The 19,231-nt window shown below is 41.9% G+C and overlaps 1 protein-coding gene across 2 annotated transcripts in view; it reads left to right on the top strand.

Moving 5' to 3' along the window:
• TKT (transketolase) overlaps positions 1-17,481 on the top strand; it is a 33,982-nt gene extending 16,501 nt beyond the window's left edge. For both annotated transcript variants that reach the window (XM_028719025.2, XM_028719026.2), the window contains exons 5-14: positions 2,982-3,173; positions 4,376-4,494; positions 7,782-7,975; positions 9,307-9,471; positions 10,820-10,976; positions 13,628-13,758; positions 14,312-14,395; positions 14,529-14,622; positions 15,920-16,042; positions 17,137-17,481. In XM_028719025.2, coding sequence (XP_028574858.1) covers positions 2,982-3,173; positions 4,376-4,494; positions 7,782-7,975; positions 9,307-9,471; positions 10,820-10,976; positions 13,628-13,758; positions 14,312-14,395; positions 14,529-14,622; positions 15,920-16,042; positions 17,137-17,324 — 1,447 coding nt within the window. In that variant the 3' untranslated portion in view covers positions 17,325-17,481. The remainder of the gene's footprint in view (positions 1-2,981; positions 3,174-4,375; positions 4,495-7,781; positions 7,976-9,306; positions 9,472-10,819; positions 10,977-13,627; positions 13,759-14,311; positions 14,396-14,528; positions 14,623-15,919; positions 16,043-17,136) is intronic.
• The last annotated feature ends 1,750 nt before the right edge of the window (positions 17,482-19,231 follow it).

Raw genomic sequence — 19,231 nt, 5'->3', positions numbered from 1 at the left:
CCAAGAAGGAACATTGCTGTGCAAGACTGTCGCTCCCAGTGCTTTTACTTGTGGCAGATGCTAATGACACAAAAGAAGTGCGGGTAAACCCAGTATAATGGAAGTGGGGCTGAACCTTTTATTTAACTGCAGTAGGCCACAACTGAGGGCCAAATTAAACATGACTCTAAATGCATTTGGAAGTTGCATTTGTATGTTTGGTTGTTGTTGTTTTTTACAGCTAATAGCGATATGTGGGTGGGAAATTCTATCCTCTGCTAAATATGCCTCATGCTGTCATTTCAACCCAGAAAGGGAGTTTCCATTGGTGCTGGTTGGAGCTATGAACTATAAAACAAGCAAACAAAACTTCAAGCATTTTAGTGTCCCAACTTGTTTTCCCTTGAGGTGTAGCAGTTCTTACAGGTTAAGCATTTAGACTCAAATATACATACTGAATAATGTGCAAATCCTTGCCTCTGGCTGGATAGATTATAAGCAGCACTTGTTAAGTAGTAGCTGAGCTTTCCCAAGGATTTTGCTGAGTCACAGTGATGGTGTGTTTAGCAGGCACACATTCATTCCAGCTTTACAGTAAGAGTCATTGTTAGAGCACCTTTCCCCCCTCAAGGTTACATTCTCGTTCTACAATAATTGGCACTAATGACTCACAGCTTCCCTCTGGTTACTCATTTTGATTACCTTTAGGTGAGGCTTTGACTTAGGCGGAAAAACCAAAAGTAGAGAATAATGTGTGTTTCAGATTATTCTTGCTGCTCATTACGAGCTCTTTAAATACTTTCTAGGGCACACGGGCACACATTATTAGGCCTCTTAACAACCGCAGCAGCCTACAGGAACAAATGAAGTTAGTTCAGTGAACTACACTAGGAGGGCTTGAATTTTGGTCTTAAAAACCTGCATTATGGAGCTGAATAATACTTGTCTGCAGCCCTGTTTCTCATGGTGTATGACTATGAAAAAAAGCTGTCCTCTCAGGGCACATTTATGTTAGAATCCTAAAACCAATATTAATCTGTGCTTAAGGTTCCAGTAATGTCAGACATAGCTTCTAAATGACTGTAATTTTGCATGGGTGCTGTAATTTTGCATGGGTGCTGTAATTTTGCATGGGTGCTGACAGAATCTTGCTGCATCAGAGCAAAGACCTATCTAGTCTAGCCGGTTAGATGCCCGATGGCAGCCCACAAGCAGAATATGAAGACATTTCCAACTATTGTTTCCAGCAACCATATTTCAGTGGCGTCCTGTCTAAATCTGGAGGTAGCATATAGCCATCATTAACTAGTGGCAGCTAATAGCCTTTTATATTCTATGAATTTGTCTAATCTGCTTTTAAAGCCATCTAGGCTAGTGGCTGCTACCATATCCTGCAGCAGCTCATTCCATAGGCTCATTCCACAAAGGGAGGGGGAGGGCTTTTTAATAAGATCAATACTTCCCACGATTCTTGTGGAAGGGGAGAAGCCATGACATTTAAGGCAGGCTTATGTCTCTAGTGCAAGCCTGATCGTAGAACAGGACATCAGAGAGCATCCACAAGCCTTGTGTGACCTGTCAAACCAAATCCCCAAATGCAGGCGTAAATCTTGTGTCCATACCCCTGCGGATGGCAGCCATAAGAAATATGGCATAGCTAGCGTAAAGCTTTTATCTGCACATGTGTAAGTTTTCTGTGATTACTTTGACACAGCCCTAAAAAATTGTGTTTTCTTCCTCCTGTCTTCAAAACTGACTCATTATTTTAAATTAGATTTTAAAATTATGTTTTGGTGACTATTTTCCAGAACGCATTTGCTGGATTGTTGGTGGAAACAGAAAGCTGGACTAGATGAGCCTTTGTCTGGTTCACCTTTTAGGCTCATAAAATTTATTTTATGTCGCATCCAGTACTATAAATCACTTTAGCTTGTTTAGTATAAATGAGTCACAAACCAACACAAACAAGACATTTGGATCGACCCATCTAATGAGGATTGTATACTTTCTCTCTGATTAAAGGAATAAATCAAAATAAACTGGCCGCCAGAACAGAAATAACCCAAGACATCTTAATGCCTTTAGTACCCAGAGAGCATGCTTTGGAAACATTATAGCAACCTTTCTCAAACTTGGGTCCCCGGATGTTGTTGGACTACAACTCCCATCATTCCTAGCTACCAGGACCAGTGGTCAGGGATGATGGAAGTTGTGGTCCAACAACATCTGGGGACCCAAGTTTGAGAAGGCCGTGTAATAGTATGTGAAGTGCACTCATTCTGGTTGTAGCAAAGTCAGCGGTGGGAAACTTAAGGCCTTTCAGATGTTGCTGAACTAGAAACTTCTGTCCAGCATGGCCATTGTTCACAGATAGTTGGCTTTGTAGTCCAAGGGCATACGGGCAGCCACAAGTTTCCTGCCCCTGTCCTAAGGGTGAAACCGAATGTAACGGCAGCAGGTCTGTGTTGAAATCCAGTTCTTCCCCAGCCACACAGGAAGCTGGGGATGGTGACAGGGTCTGAATTTAAGAATAAAAGGAAGTGATATACTGGACTTTCCATGGCTGTCACTTGAAGTTGTTTTGATACCAAAAGTCTGTCAAGCTAGGAAGCATGTGCCTGACATGATGGGCTTTAGAGATGTAAGTCACGGAGGTGTCCTGTGCCCCTGCCTGCCTTTTGCTCCTAAGACCCAGGCCTATTTTCTCCAGATACACAGATATGTTGCTGTAACACCTAACTAGGTTATGTAATAATGATGCAACAAAAAATGGTAAAAAGAAAGGGAAGTATTCAGAAGCAAAATTCCTCAGAGAGCTGAAGCATGTTATAGGCTTTGAAGAAGGGCCAACAAAATCTATGTAGGAAGAGTGTCATTTAAAGGCAAAATATTTCATTGGGGCTACCGTTGTATTGTCCATACTGTGTAGACTTATCTGAAAAAAGTGCTTTTCCTCCTTTGTCAACTTACGATACTGAATATTTTTGTTGTTCAATACGCAGCTACCGTGTTTATTGTGTCCTCGGTGATGGAGAATTGTCTGAAGGTTCAGTTTGGGAGGCAATGGCCTTTGCTGGGTTCTACAAGCTGGATAATTTGGTTGCTATTCTTGACATTAACCGACTTGGACAAAGTGACCCTGCGCCTCTGCAGCATCATGTTGAAATCTACCAAAAACGTTGTGAAGCCTTTGGGTATGTATGTATGTATGTATGTATGTATGTATGTATGTATGTATTTGAGAAATATATGATGTCTTCAACTTTGGTTGCTCTGTGCTCTTTTCAATTTGTGGATTGGGTTCGGAGGATCATTAAATGCAGAATCAAAATCTCTAGGGGCAGCAGTCTTCCCACAGGGCTCTCCCGCTGAAGGAAGAGGGCATTTCCCCCCTGATTCCTCCCCCAAAATTCCTGTGTTCTCTGAAAAGCTGCTCCAGAGTGTCAGGATACAGAGCACATGGGGCTACACGGAGAAGGCAGATTTGGTGAAAATCACCTTGCCTTCTTCATGCCTTGGGAGCCTCCACTGAATCTCAATCCCTTCCACAAACAGAGACTTCTGCATCCAACTTGGAGCCATGATAGTCAATATAAAGGGATCATAAATACAGAAAAGTAAAGGCCAATACAGGTTGTTAAATTTTGTCCAGGAGTCAGCCTGTTCTTTCATTTGAAGAGCACAAAATGGCAAGGAAGCTTTTTAAAAATTTGTCTAGCCGTTGACAGTCATGCTTTCATAGCGTTTATTTCTGGCTCTGTTGAAATTTGTCACATTTGAGGAAACTGGCTATTTCCTCACTCCTTAAAACGCTTAAAGGCCCCATTGAACTATTTGAGCCTTTAGGTCACATAGGTGTTGCCTCTATTTCAGAAAGGATTTATTGTTATAGATTCTTGTATCCTTAGCAAGTATTCTAGACCTTGCTTTAGTTTATAGTTATTTTAATAAAGTGGTTAAACAGGTTGAAGGTAGCTTATAGCCTTTGAGCCCACAAAGAGAATGCGATAGTAAGTGGAAAAAATAAAAACTTATTATTCAGAGAGATAATTCTTGGTTTTTGCAAAGGTCCTTTATGCTTATGAATACTTGGAAGATATTTATCTTTTAGTCCATGATACATTCTTGCCAAATATTCTTAGCTACTGGTTCTTTTATTATTCATTTATAAAGGTTAGGCTTTATTGGGCGTGCCAAGCCCTTTGGTGCACTTAAGCTATTCCTTGGATCTTAGCTGCACCTTGCAACAAAAAATGCCATCGTGTAGCTTATTAATAATATATAACTATATGTACCAGTTCAGTGCTTGCTTTTGCTTATTCGGCACGGAGCTCTTATAAAAAGCTTTGCCTCTGCAAATCCTTTTAAAAGCTAATCTGTTTGTTTGCATTCCTAGCTGGCATGCTATCGTCGTCGATGGGCACAGTGTGGAGGAACTGTGCAAAGCCTTTGGCCAGGCCAAACATCAGCCAACTGCAATTATTGCCAAGACTTATAAAGGCAAAGGAATAACAGGTGATGCCAGGCGGCAGACTTTTCAGCTGAGCAGCAGCTACCGCTATGATTTGCTTGTTAATAGTATTTCTAGCCACTTTTTAAATTAAGGATAAGGATGATGATAAGGAATTCCATAGTGCTTTCATAATACTTATATTTTCATGTAATCCTTACAGCAACCCTGGATTAACATTAACACTGTTTTGCTGAAAGGGGTCTGAGACCGAAAGAGTGGTTTGCCTATGGCCACCTAGTAAGTTCAAGGCAGATGTGAGATTCAAAAGCAGGGGTTTCCTGACTACAAGTTCAGTCTTTTCACCACTATGCTACACCAACTTTCACATTTATTTCTCATATATATATATATATATATATATATATATATATATATGAGAGAAATAAATAAATACACCAACTATCACATTTATTTCTCTCTCATACACACGCACACACATATATATACATATATACATATACATACACACACATATATATATATGAATGAGAGAGAAATAAATGTGATAGTTGGTGTAGCATAGTGGTGAAAAGACTGAGCTGCAAGTCAATATATATACTGCTTGATTTCAGAAAATCTCAGATTATATATCAGTGTCATTAATGATTCCATTAGAAAATGTTTATGCCACATACTAAGTGTGAAAGGCTTGATTTCCCCCAGTAAGACTTCAGTATGAACCAGTTCTTTGAAATCAGTTCCTCACTCAAGCTGAAATGCCTGCTAAATATTTCTGAATTTGCAGGTGACTAAAATGGCAAGATGGCTGACACCTTATTACAGGGTGGCATGTCGCCTTCCAGACATCGCAGGAGTACAGCTCCCTCTATCATTGAGCGTTGGTCAGTGGCATAGCTAACTGCTCGAGCGCCCGGGGCGGCGCAAATGCCCTGCACTCAGGGACGCTGCAAGCCGCTGCTGCGCGGAACCTCCACAGAATCCGCAAGCCCCACATTGCCGTTTTGGGCAGCGTGGAGTCTGCAGGTGTCTGAGCCACCACGTCACTCCCCAGGAGAGATGTGTGGCTCGGGCATGCTGCAGATCAGGCCCCATGATCACCCCCCCTCAGTGATGAAACCTGGGGTGGCCCGCATTTACCGCACCCCCTTCCTACGTCACCAGCATTGGTCATGTTGGCTGGGGTTGAAGGACACCATGTTGTCTATGCCTGCCAATAAGGTGACACAATATGTGCCATAGTGGGAAACACTAGCTCTGAACTCTAAGCCTTTTATTTTCACACCGAGCTTCAGCCGTAAATTATTCTTCATATCAACATAACCCTTTGCTATATCTGATGTTATTTAGCCAGATTTATATACACCACGAAATCAAAAGCAAATCAAAACACTAAACAAACCTGATTAGCATACCTCAGGACTTGAATAATAGTCTTCCACACAAATTATATAAAATGTGATCAATCTGGGATATTAAGCAGAAATATTTTTTAAAGCCCTGTTCTTAAGGGAGCATAACTCATTGATTATTGTAAAGGAAAAGATTTTTGTGCAATAAATATGCTACAAAAGTCTCAAGCATGGTGCTGAGATGTGAAGCTAAATAAAATAGAAGTTTAGGCTCAATTCAAGGGGGATGAGGAAGCATAAAGGAGAATGCCTGTATATGTACTTCCATATTCCTGAGAATGGTTATGGTCCAATTATGAAGCCATCAGGAAAAGTGGAGTGTGCAGTATTCAAACCATAAATCAATGTACTACTTCAAGAGAATCACATGGACATTTTTAAAAAAAATTCAGTAGTTGTTAAATATGAATGCGATGCTCACTCATATCATATATTTATATCAAATGAAGTTTGAGTTAGCCTTCAAAATATCTCTTGTGCTTTTCCTCCTGCTTCACGTTAAGTAATCTGCCACTGTTTGGTAGATAGTAGGTAGGAATCATCTTCTGCTTGGCTCTCCAGTATGAATTGTGAGCTGTCACAAGTGGCAGGACACATCAAATGTTTCATTAGCCGTGCAGCAGAGATCTTTGTGCTCCTTCTGCCTGTTTGGCGGTCTGTGCCCATTAAAAATTAAATAAAGCCCAGGCACATCTGCTGAATTTGGATACGTGCAAGGATGTGAATTCCTTTCTGCTCTGGTAGAGAACCAGCTGAAATCACAATGAATAATGAATCTCTTTGCGCTAGGCAACTGGGGGTTTGTGCCACTATGCATTTATCATGTATTCCCCCCTCCTCCCCATTATGTTACATTTTTAATCTTGTGCATCCATCAGCTGGCTTAAGCCATTTCAAAAATAGCTAAATAAACTTAGGATATTTGTCATTTTTCAGGAACAAATGCTGCCATTCTGTGAGACTTCTGTATGGCGAAAAGAATCCAGTATTTAGCTCCTGTTACTGTGAGAGCTCAGTCTGTCTGATGCTCTTTCCCGAAGCAAAGAGACGTTTCGTGCTTGCACAGAGTGCCTGCTTATTCAGGTCCTTAATTACAGAATACCTAGCATGTCATTATTGCAGTCAAGGTTATTGATTTGCTGGCTTGATTTTATTCATTTACTTGAACACATAGCGCAACCTGCTCCAAGGGTTTAGCTAGCAGGATTGCAGAAGCAAAATTGTGATGATACGTGTTGCAGAGGCTCATGATCTAAAGAGGACTAAGAGAGGCCAAAAAGGGATAATAGCAATATGCATTTATGTTGTAATTGAACTGATGCAGATGTGTGTGTTATATTGTCATTCTAGTGGGCCCAAGCACCAAAGGAGATTACTCTAGAAAGGAGGTGACGAGAAGATGAAGGGAGGAATTACTAGGACTATATTTTTATTAATTGATTGCTAGGTCCTTGGAGAAGCTCAGGGATCTCCCTCCCCTGCTTCCCAATTTTAAACTCAAAGCAGTTCTGTGAAGTAAGTCAGGCTGAATGATAGTGACATTGGATGAGTGGGGGGGGGGGGGCGAGTGAGGATTTTAACCCAGGTATTTCCAGTCTTAGTATGACACTCTGATGACTGGTTCAGCATCAGCATCTTTGAATAATGGAACCGGGAGTATAATGGGGAGGGAGAAGGAATTCAGCTGTAGGGGCATCAGGGAAGTGTGTCAGGAGACTTTCAAAGGAATACAGTAACAGGAATGAGGCAGGCTAAGGCATCGCTAGCTTAAACCTCATAGGAAGTTGATTGCATTTGCAAATAACCTTATTAGCTTACTTGGGCCTAACTCAGAAGAAGCTGCTGATTTTGACACTTTGAGAAAGTGTATTGTATTTAACTTAATTCCCTTTTTTAATTATGTGTATGGTAATCCGCAGGTGTTGAGGATAAGGAAAACTGGCATGGCAAACCTCTTCCCAGAAACATGGCTGAGCAAGTCATTTCAGAGATTGATGATAGAATCCAGAACAAGAAAAAGCTTTCTCCAGCCCTTCCGCAAGAAGACGCACCAGTTGTCAGCATCAGAAATGTCAAGATGCCTTCACCACCAAATTACAAGTTGGGAGAGAAGGTAGGATGGTCTTTCTCTGTTCTCCTCAAGCAATTCTAGCTTAGGTTTATATTTGCGATTGGAAAGGTGCTTTTGCTCACTATTCTGGGAACTGCGTTTTTTATGGAGTTGATTAATAAGAATAAACAACTTTCAGTCCAGAATTCTGTAAAATATTCCAGATGACATTCAGCCACCTACTCAGCGGAGTTCCAATTGTAATAAATTCATCATAGTAGCAAAATGTCCATTCAAAATGTCACACCTTTTGGGAGAAGAGTAAATGCTATTTCAAACTATTGAAGATGAGCCAAACTTGATCTTGTACATGTGAGTCTCAAAGCAAATGCTTTACTTCATGCCTGTTTAAGGCCATAATTCTAGTGAGTCACTTCTAAGGTAACTGCTAAGAATGGGACTTGTGGAGCCATCACACGTGAGATGCCTTGCGCATTCAGGATGGCTGCAAGTGAAGGTTGCAGGTCCCTACTTCAGACTGGAAGGGATACATCCTGATCAAATTTGGTTGCCATATCTAGACCCAGGTAGACTTCTTGTTTCTTTAAGAATGAACCAGGTAGAGAGTTTGCCTGTCCCTCTTGTCTAGTAGTGGCAAAGTCACATGACTGGCCAGTTGTCTCCTTCATCTGCTGTGATGCAGAGCAAGTTATAGCTGTCAGGCAGCTGAACTAATGCAGCAAATGGGAGAAGAAAAGGAAGACTTGCCAGTCTATCTCCCTGTCCTCAGATTTGAAGAGCATGGAAGACAAAAACCTTATGGAAACTCTTAGATGCCAAAGTAAACAGAGACAGAAGGAGAAACTCATGCAGGGGTGGTTTGGGGTTTCCACTTCTCTAGGGAAGTGCTGGTTGTGTTCCCATGGCTAGCTTTTAGTCAAGTAAAGGACAACACTGCACTTGGTGTGACCGTATGAGGACAACCTGGCTTCTCTCAGCACAGTTTCCCCTAGGCCCTTTCCTAGGTCTTTCTGCTTCAGCTGTGATGTGTTTGATGACTAGGGGTATAAAGACCCTTGTACTACTAGTACAACACCAGAAAGCTTGAAGTTAACCAGGATTGGAAGGACATATTATAGATGCTTCAGTTAGCTATGACAATCTCTATGCTTAGGATCAGAATGGTAAACATTTAAAATGTTGGTCGTAAGTATACTATAACATACTACAGGGGAGCATTAGAGATTCTTTGAAACTCTTCAGTGTAATATTGGTTTTGGTTTTGTCTTGGACTCATTTTCGAAGGTTTTTATTTATGAGATTTGCAATTGCAGCATAACAGAATAATTGAACATAATGAAAACGAGGCATCTATGTCCTTTTCCTCTCCACAGTTTGCTACTCGCAAAGCTTATGGCTTGGCCCTTGCCAAACTGGGCCATGCCTGTGACCGTGTGGTTGCTTTGGATGGGGATACCAAAAATTCCACTTTCTCTGAGCTCTTCAAAAAAGAGCACCCCAGCCGTTTCATTGAATGCTACATCGCTGAACAAAACATGGTAAGGTGGTTTGTTTGGGTGTTTCTTCGTTTGTTTCTTCCTTCAAACTAAGCAGGGGTTTTTTGGATAAATTCTCACTCTCATAATTAAACCATTGCCATTACCCTGCTTTTATAAATAAGGTTTCGTATTCAACTAAGTCATCCTTGAAGCAGACCCTTTGAAATCAATAGACTCAAGTTAGTGCTGTCCATTGATTTCGGTGACTCTGCTGTGAAGATGACTTGGTTAGATACAATGTCCTAAAGAGCTTAGAGCAGTAGTTCCCAACCTTTGGTGGGGGGCATGCCCCACCTAAACATCTCTAAAATCCTGATCCTCCCCAGTGACATATAATTCTTATTACTGTATTCAAAAAGGGAACTCCTGTTCACATGGAGGAAGCTAAAAGGTCATTAACTTGGTCTAACTCATTCTCGAATTGCCCCCCTTAAAAATCAAATTGCCCCCCTGTGGGGTGTGTGCCCCATGTTGGGAACCACAGGCCTAGGGTTTCTAGGTGCACTGCAACATGCAACGGCCAGGTTGATTCAAGGGCACATTTCATAGTGCATCAGCCCAGTGGCGTAGCGTGGGGGGTGCAGGGGGGGCCGGCGGCACCGGGCGCAACATCTGGGGGGGGCGCTCGCACTCGCAGCTCTCTGCCCCTACCTAAATGTGGATTAGGGGGCGCAAATTACTTGCCTTGCCCCGGGTGCTGACAACCCACGCTACGCCACTGCCCCATAGTTCTCCTCCTCTTTCAGCCCCATAGTTAACCACCTCTTTCAGAGCATCTCCTGCCCTGTTTCTCCTTTCCCCCAGGCCTTGGACAGCTTGCTGCTGCTCTCCCTATATCCAGCCTACCATTGTCAGAGAGCTTCTGCTTCAGAGCTCTGCAGATCAGGCTGCTGCAACCCGAGCCATTACTTCCAATTTCTTGAGGAGCTTAAGCACATTTCGTGCATCACAAACATGTGCACGAGAGCAGGCTGCCCTGCTATGATCATTCTGTCGGCACATGTAACTCTTATTTCCTTTCCCACTCCTCTATGCACTCCAGCTCTATTAGTCAGTTAGTGACGTAGCAATTGGACCAAGAGCATGGAGACCAAGTTCATTCATCTATTAAACTTACCAGCTGATCTTGAGTCACTCCCATTTTTCTCTACCTTGTTGTAAGGATAACGTAGGGAGTAGGGAAGAGCTTTGTATACTGCCCTGAACTTCTCCTCAGAGGAAGAATATAAATATATAAAACGTATATAGTTTATATAGGCATAAAACATTCAGCTACCTCAGCATGTATCACTCACATTTTGCTGGAACTGGTTAATCTGCTCTTCCCCTCCCCCCTCCCCCATTACAGGTGAGTGTTGGCGTTGGTTGTGCAACCCGGGACAGAAACATTGTGTTTGCCAGCACCTTTGCCACATTTTACACCAGGGCATATGATCAGATCCGCATGGCAGCAATTTCCGAGAGCAACATCAACCTCTGTGGATCTCACTGCGGTGTATCCATTGGTAAGCGTCTTTAAATTTATTCAGCAGATTGCCTTAGTCTCCCAGATGCAGGCACACAGACAGCTCATAAAACTAAGGGGCATGGTTAAAATTAGAGTTTGAAACAAACATTCAAATCTAAACTTTGCTTTACCCGTGAAGTGGAAGTAATTTCAAAATTCTGTAGGAATCTCCCCCCCCCCTACCTTATTACCATACAAATTTTATTCTCTGCTTTTTATTTGATATCACTTGTTGCATCATAGAGGAAATGAGGCTTTTAAAACTGATGGTCTGCTAAGTCCTTTGACCAAAGTGTACTTTTCAAACCTCACATAGTTGATCTGCCTACAATAGACATTCCATGTATACATTAGAGACAAATAAAGTGAGTTTTGGATGTATCGGAGATTGTTCCAACATGTGCTAGAAAATGCTGTGTATTCTCATTTAGTTCCAAATGACCATTACACTTTACCATTGTGTCAACGGGCAGGACACTCTGGCTATACCCAACAAAATTAAAACAGCAAAGCAAGCTTTCCCCCCAAGCTTTTATTCTATTATTGCTATATGGATAATGACCTTGTTTGTACATAATACTAAACCAGACTATGACTTAGCAAGAATCAGCAAGCATGTGGGTGCCCAGCATGAAAACTGATGCGCTTTGTCATTCCCCTGGTTCTGCTGCACTGCCATGAGCCAAATACATGCTTTAATTTAGCTTTTGTGTAAACTTATGCTTGTGGTTAGTCTCACTCCCAAGAAACCAGAATTTATACCAAGCAAAAACCTTGGTTATTTGAGGGAGACAAGCCTCAAGTCTGTGTTCAAACGTAACCCTAAGCCAAACCCTGGTTTAGCTACAAGCAGTGCAATAGCATGACCAGAGATAAGCAAAGTAACCATAATTTTCTCTCTGGGTACCTGCATGCTTGCTCATTCTGGCCAAGACATAATTTGCCTTAGGGGTGTGTGCAAATTGGGTTATTATGAACAGTGTTTTGTCTGATAGATGTGAGTATAAATCACCTTTGCCAGCAGCTGCCAGATCTTTGGGAGCAATATTGTTCCTTCATAGCTCATTGACAAAGTGTATGGTTCAGTAATGATACCATACTATAAGCTGATTAGAACTGCAAGTGGCTTATCACAATTTTCCTCTTAAATCTGAGCTTTGGAAAGCACAGTGGAAGTTTCCTTATTGGCTTAAGTGTTCCTCATGCTGCACTCAGAATTTGCACTGGAAATGTAAGCAGTGAAGCCTGAACAGCTTGGCAGTGGTTCAGGAATTTTCAGCTTGGGCTTTGCTATACTTGTCTCTCAGTGCTGTCGCATGTTCAGGTTGCTCGCTTTAGCCATTAATTAGCCTCAGATTCTTTCTAACACCACTTGCCACTTGTGCTTCTCTTCAAAGAATTTCCAGTTGCTTCTTCAACAGTACAGTGAAGCCCTCTTTTAAGTACAGGTGCCAGTGTATTTCAGTGCACACATTCTATTACTGTTTGTAGGGTGGGACGTGCATTTGTTTTTTGCACATGCCAAGATCTTATTTCAGTAGAACTCTCACGGCCATCAGGATAAAAGCTTCGCCTACTTCTGAAGTGTGTGTTTGTATGTAGGAGGCTGCAGGTTCAATCCTTGCCCTTATCAAGAATGGGATCTTAAGTTCCAATGATGAGAGAAACCTCTACCCCAAGTTTATTAAAATGCAGAGATGCACAACCGACTGGGGCTTTTTGGGGTCCTTGACTAAATAGGTATATATATAAAGGATGTGGTAGTGTCATTTCCGTAACTCTTACTGCATCCTGTGTGGCAATTGTACTGAAACAGGAAGCAGACACTTTTCCACATTTTTTAAAAATGACTTTTGTAAACACATTTTTTAAAAATGGCTCCTTTTTAAGGCAGACAGTGTTCACAAGTCAGTTCAGCCAAGTAGAAGCTGGAAAAAATGCACTCAGTTCTTCTAACTGCTTTCCTGTAAATACTTTTCTTTTCTACCAGAAGGGCACAAGTGCATCCACAGCTCTTCCTACTGCTGGCCCTGGAGGGATTTGAACTGTGCCATTCACTGCTCTACACCCACACCCACACACCCAAATATATCCCTAATTATAATGCATCTCTCTGTGGGCTTCATTGAGCCAATCTTCGCTGAAAAGTAAGCTTCTTGTGAGCTTCAAGTGCCCCCTCCCAGGATGGGACATTCTGATAGAATCATGAATTATTCTGTGTTCCACCAATAATTGAGACATGCCTACTGTTACCTTGTACATTTTTCTTTTGCCAGTTTGCTAAAATTGTGCGTTTATTTTCTTTCATTTCTGTACTCATGTATGTAGCCCTATATCCCGTTTCCTTCTCCTTTTGCCTCTGTGGTAGTGGTTTAGTTTCTGCTTTATTGTTTTAGTTACCATTTACGTCTGCATTTTTCCATGAGTTTCTTTATAACCCTAGTTTTCTTTCTTTTTAGTTTCCTTCTCTCTTCTTTCTTTGCTATTTCCAAGTTTAAGCAGAAGAGGGTAGGTAGCCTTCCATGTCCTGTGAGTGCCTTATATTTATTTTGGATGCCTTTTGTTTTAAGAAGTATACAGAGAAGTTTGTTCACTTTTTGACACTGATATTTTTCTTTCATCCCCCGCCCCAAACCATCTCTTTTCTAGGTGAAGATGGACCTTCACAGATGGGGCTGGAAGATCTGTGCATGTTCCGTGCCATTCCTAATTCAACTGTATTTTACCCTAGTGATGCTGTATCCACTGAAAAGGCAGTAGAATTGGCTGCAAATACAAAGGTCTGCAACTCTTCCACAGGGTGCTTGCTTGGGAGTTTTAGAGCAGGGGTGGGGAACCTGCTGGCCCTCCATATTTGGCCTGCAAGTTCATTTCAGGCAAGCCTTACACCTGACATCATACATGACATCAGATGGAGGATAGGTAATGTTGGGATGCCTCATTGTGCAGCACTTCCCAAGTGCAGTGGACATTAGGAAGGAAATGTGCAAGGGACTTTTGACAGGCGTCAATCGCCTGGCATCCTCATGACCTCAGATGATTGACAGTTGCTGCATAGGGATGGGGAAAAGATAAGGATCTGGCCCATTACTGCCTCCAAATCTGAAGTTTGCTCTCTTCTGTTGCAGAGGCATATAGGGAAGGGTGCCCATTGCTGTGAATTTGTTAGAGTTTCATTGTTGGTTGGCTGTTTATTTCATTCCATTTATACCTCAGCTTTAAAAAGACTAGTTTTGGTGTTTGGATTTTTAAATGCCTTTTTTCCGTTTTGAAGTTTAATTCCATGGGTTATTGTGGGTGTTACAATCTATCCTGTGTTCACTTTGAAAACAGGGCATCTGTTTCATACGAACCAGTCGTCCAGAAAATGCCGTGATCTATGGCAGCAATGAGGATTTCCATGTTGGACAAGCCAAGGTGAGCGCCATTTTGAAAGTTGCTAAAAGACTTGAACTACAAGAACGTAGTCATTGAACATAGTGATTATTACTAGCTTTTTTCCAGTAAATCTAGAACTTTCTCTAATTCTTTGTTTTACTGTTGTTATCAGGTGGTATTCAAGAGCAAAGATGACCAGGTCACGGTTATTGGAGCAGGAGTAACTCTGCACGAGGCACTGGCTGCAGCTGAGCAACTGAAGAGAGGTGATTACACCAAACTCTTTTGAGAAATGCACACCAGCCATTTGTAAGGAAGAACATGAGGGCTATAAAGGGGGGGGGGAATAGGAAATTCTTTAGAAGTGTAATCTAATTACTACACCTTTCCTTGGAGCCTTAAGTCTATTTTGTAAAAAAACAAGAAAAAAGTTAGTTTAATATATAAAATCAAACCCAAACATGTACCTTATCTGTAGCAACGTAGCCCTGGCATGAACAATAGAGACTGGAAATGTGATACGGATTTGCATGGCCTCTCTTCCTTGTGAATTTCCATGGTTTGTTTAACAATGGTGTAACATTACACCACTAACATCACTGTTAAAAATAGCTAACTAGATTCCCTTTTGACAGGGACTGGTGAATCTGATGCAAACTGGTTCTAAAACACTTGAGGTCACCCTGGTTCGGAGTAACTATGATCAGCCTCAATGCAATGCATGTACAAGATGAACCATGGATGAAAGGGAAGGAGGGAAAGGAGAAGTCAGTGAGCATGTGGTATATTGATTAGGAATATTGCATCTGCACAAGATCTTACTAGATGGATAGTCCTGGATAAGTAAACCGTGGTTTGCTTCACAGTAGATGAAATGTCATCTTTCCTGAAACATATAGGTTGTACCATACCTGAACACTTTCAGTTACAGGCTACCTAACTGGCAGTAGTTCACATATTCCCATCCTCATTTTGCTCCTTGAAACACATGTGTTGCTACTCATTTCACTGCAGATAGCATCATTTTATTATCGGAAGTGTACTGGGCAATGATTATCCAAGACTATTGGCATTCTCCAACATAACCTTTGGTGGAATAAAGGAAATCTCACTATTGAGAAGTCCACAAGATGATAGTACTAATAAGTTAATGCAATTATAGCCATTGGATAAATGAGCAGGCAACTGTGCTTTAAGAAGACTGAAGCTGAATGATGACCTTGTGCTATCTAGTTCTTTAGATGTTCCATAAGATAGCTTCTGGGTGTCTTAATTCTTCTGGGGATCAATTATCATAGTAAAGGTCCTTGGAAGTGGGTCATGAGTGCCCTCATTCTAGGGAATGACGAAACGAGAAAGTAAGGCTTATGTTTAGTTATCAGTCAGCTTGTTTTTGACTGTATTCTGGCCATTCTTAGAACCAAATACTTAGTGGTTTCAAAGACCCCGTTGGGATGCTTTAATAAGTGTGTATGAAACGTTAAACATTAGCGAGTCCCCTCTCCTGTGTTTTGTTGAGCCACATGCTCTGGTGCATAATTCTGTTCCCATTCTTTTTCTCAGAAAAAGTTTCCATCAGAGTGATTGACCCATTCACTATAAAACCTCTGGATAAGAAAACTATACTTGAAAATGCAAGAGCAACCAAAGGCAGAATTATCACTGTGGAAGACCATTACTATGAAGGTAGGTCAACACACATGATAACAAAGGGAAAAAATCCAGTACTGTATATACGCCTCTCCCATGGGTGTCCATTTTTTGTTTGTTTTTAAATTCCTCTTCTGTGCTGGAGGATTTTTTATATTTTGTATATTGCATTGGACATACATGGAAGGTGATTAATAACGATGATGAGAAATACATGGACACAGATTATTTTCTAGTTCCTGTGCTTCAGCTCTACTTATACATGGTACAGACACCTAGAGAAATGAAAGAGATTTCTCTTATGACTATCCTAGCTTGACAATCCTAGCTTGGGTGTCCTCTTGCAACAGTTAAACATTGTTGTGTTGGAGTTGCATTTCCTGCTGTTGTAGTGGAGCTGCTGGCTCTCCAGATATCACTCTATTATCCCTGACCATTAGTTGGTTGGGGCTGATGGGGGTCCAACATCATCTAATAAGCTACATATCTAAGACATTGTTTCTTCTATTTCAGATATTCAGGGTATGAGCGCCATTAGTTATATAGCCAAAATGACACCATCCTCGCAGAATGGGGAGGTATCAGCAGGCTTGGGTGGACCCCAACATTCCCAGAAAAAAATTCTTTGGGGGGAAATAGCTAAGGAACCTCAAAGATGTCCATTGAGGAATGAACAAGCTCATTGTGCTCAGAATGCTGATTGTTTGCTGTGGAGGGGCGGGGGAATGATATAATGGAATGGAATTTTGTGGAGGAAAGCATAGCTAACTGGCTGGCTGGAACACTAAAAAGGAGCACTCCACACTGCAACATTTTACCACAGGTCCTTTAGACATTTCTAAAATAGCATTTTTGTATCTCCTGTGTCTTCATGATCAACTACTCTACTTGGATGGCTTGTGTGGACTCTTGGAAATCAGCTGTCTTGATTGGGCATCAAAGCACTAATCTTCTTAGAAGAAAAACTGTTTAGGCAAAAGCCTCTCATGGGACAAACAACTTTGCAACCTTTCCAATCCCTCTGAACTATCCAATTGTTTTCTTTTTAAATAGCTGGATTAAGCTGCTTACAAAGAAATAAAGCTTGTTAGCCTTGACTTATCATCCATTTGTATATGATCTTTCCCTAGGTGGCATTGGAGAAGCCGTTGCTGCGGCTGTGGTTGGAGAACCAGGGATCACAGTCACTCGCTTGGCTGTGTCCCACATACCAAGAAGCGGAAAATCAGCTGAGCTGCTTAGGATGTTTGGCATCGATAAGGATGGCATCATCCAGGCTGTGAAGGTGGCAGTGTCCAAGTCAAGGAATGCAGAGTAGTTTGTGTTGTACACCCATTGTGTTCTGGGGCAGTGTTTTGGGATAAGGATGGTTAAGAAGAAAACCAAACACTGTAGCTTTCAAACAGGGTTGAAATTATATGCAGAGTTTTAATGGAAGAATTCTAATAAAAGTAAAAGTTTTGGGAGAAAAATCATGTTTGCTGTTTTGAACTGTTAGGATTTCTGGAAACCTACATGCTGATAACCTAAAACAGAAAGATGCAAGTCAATTGCTGTAATTTAATGTACCCAAAATGATTTATAATGCTTCTCTCTTCTCCAAGCACTTGGGGGATTGTGAATTTTATGGCTGACCATAGGGCTTTGAATGTAGCACTGTGACATCTCAGTCCCTTCTTCTATTTCCATTGTACTACTAGCCCTGAGAAACGTTTTTCTCTCACACAACTGCCAGCTTGTCCAGAAAGATTCCACCTAAACATTAGGAAGAACTTCCTGACAGTAAGAGCTGTTCGACAGTGGAATTTGCTGCCAAGGAGTGTGGTGGAGTCTCCTTCTTTGGAGGTCTTTAAGCAGAGGCTTGACAACCATATGTCAGGAGTGCTCTGATGGTGTTTCCTGCTTGACAGGGGGTTGGACTCGATGGCCCTTGTGGTCTATTCCAACTCTATGATTCTATGAAATACTTCCCATTTGGCACAGTAGTGAAATACGATATACAGAAGCAAACAATTCACTTCAACTGCCTGCTTCCTATGTTCAGGTGAAACATTTCCATGCACTGTATTTTCAACCAAGAGTAGTGGGGCTGTTATTTCTTCCATCCTCCTCTTCCTCTATCGCCAGCTGATTCTGCTCATATTTTCTGGTGTCCCTTTCCTACTTGCTGTCAGCCTCTGTCTCTGCAAACTGGCTGGAGACTGATGGGAGTTGGCTACTCATCCCAGTCTTAAATACTGACCAAACACACTTCTTGTGCATGTGCCGAGAGAAGAAAACGACATAGCTTTAGGAAGGCCAAGAGCCCAATTTTCTGTCCCTTGGTCCTGTCTGCTTGAGTTCAGTGCTGACTGAGCTGGAATATCTGGACTGAGTCTCTGGCTCACCCATCACTGGTTTAAAACAAACAAGTACCCACAGACAGCATGTCCTTGGGCTTCTCTGAGGTTTATGATCTATTATTAGCCTGCTCAACCATCTGCGCTCGGAGCAAGGTGGAGCATGCCATCTCGAGTGTATGGGGAAATCAAACAGAGGTTAAGGGAGTAGAGGAGGAAACAGCAGCTTCTTATTATTTATTCATTATTTGTATCCTGTTCTTCAGCTGCAGAGTTCAGAGAAGCTTGCAGATTGCTCCCAGATGGTCCCCCATCTTGGGGCAGACCTACTTAGCTGCAGCATGTTTGTGCCTGTAAGTGTGTACATGGCTCCTATTGTCCCCCAGTGCAGTTCACCAAAGTGGTGTTCCTGAACCAGTATGTCATTCAGCAAGCCCAGCATGGGAAACTCCCTTTTTAGGGAATCAGATCATTGGTCCGTTTAGCTCAGGGGACAGCAAACTTTTTCAGCAGGAGGCCAGTCCACTGTTCATCAGACCTTGTGGCCTATATATATATATATATATATTGGGGGGGGGGGGGGAAATTGAACGAATTCCTATGCCCCACAAATAACTCAGAGATGCATTTTAAATAAAAGGAGACATTCTACTCATGTAATAACACGCTGATTCCCGGACCGTCCGCGGGCCAGATTTAGATTTGGCCAGATCCAGCCCCCGGGCCTTAGTTTGCCTACCCATGGTTTAGCTTAACTTTGGCTACAATGACTGGCACCAGCTTCCCAGGACTCCAGGCAGAACATTCTCAGCCTTGCCTGGTGATGCCAGGGATGATAATGAGGTCTTCTGCATAAAAGCAACTACTCTGCCTCTAAGCTGCGTCC

Source organism: Podarcis muralis, chromosome 2, assembly GCF_964188315.1.
Source record: "Podarcis muralis chromosome 2, rPodMur119.hap1.1, whole genome shotgun sequence".
NCBI lineage: Eukaryota > Metazoa > Chordata > Lepidosauria > Squamata > Lacertidae > Podarcis > Podarcis muralis.
The sequence above is the reverse complement of the archived record's forward strand: the minus strand, read 5'-3'. Positions and strand labels throughout refer to the sequence as shown.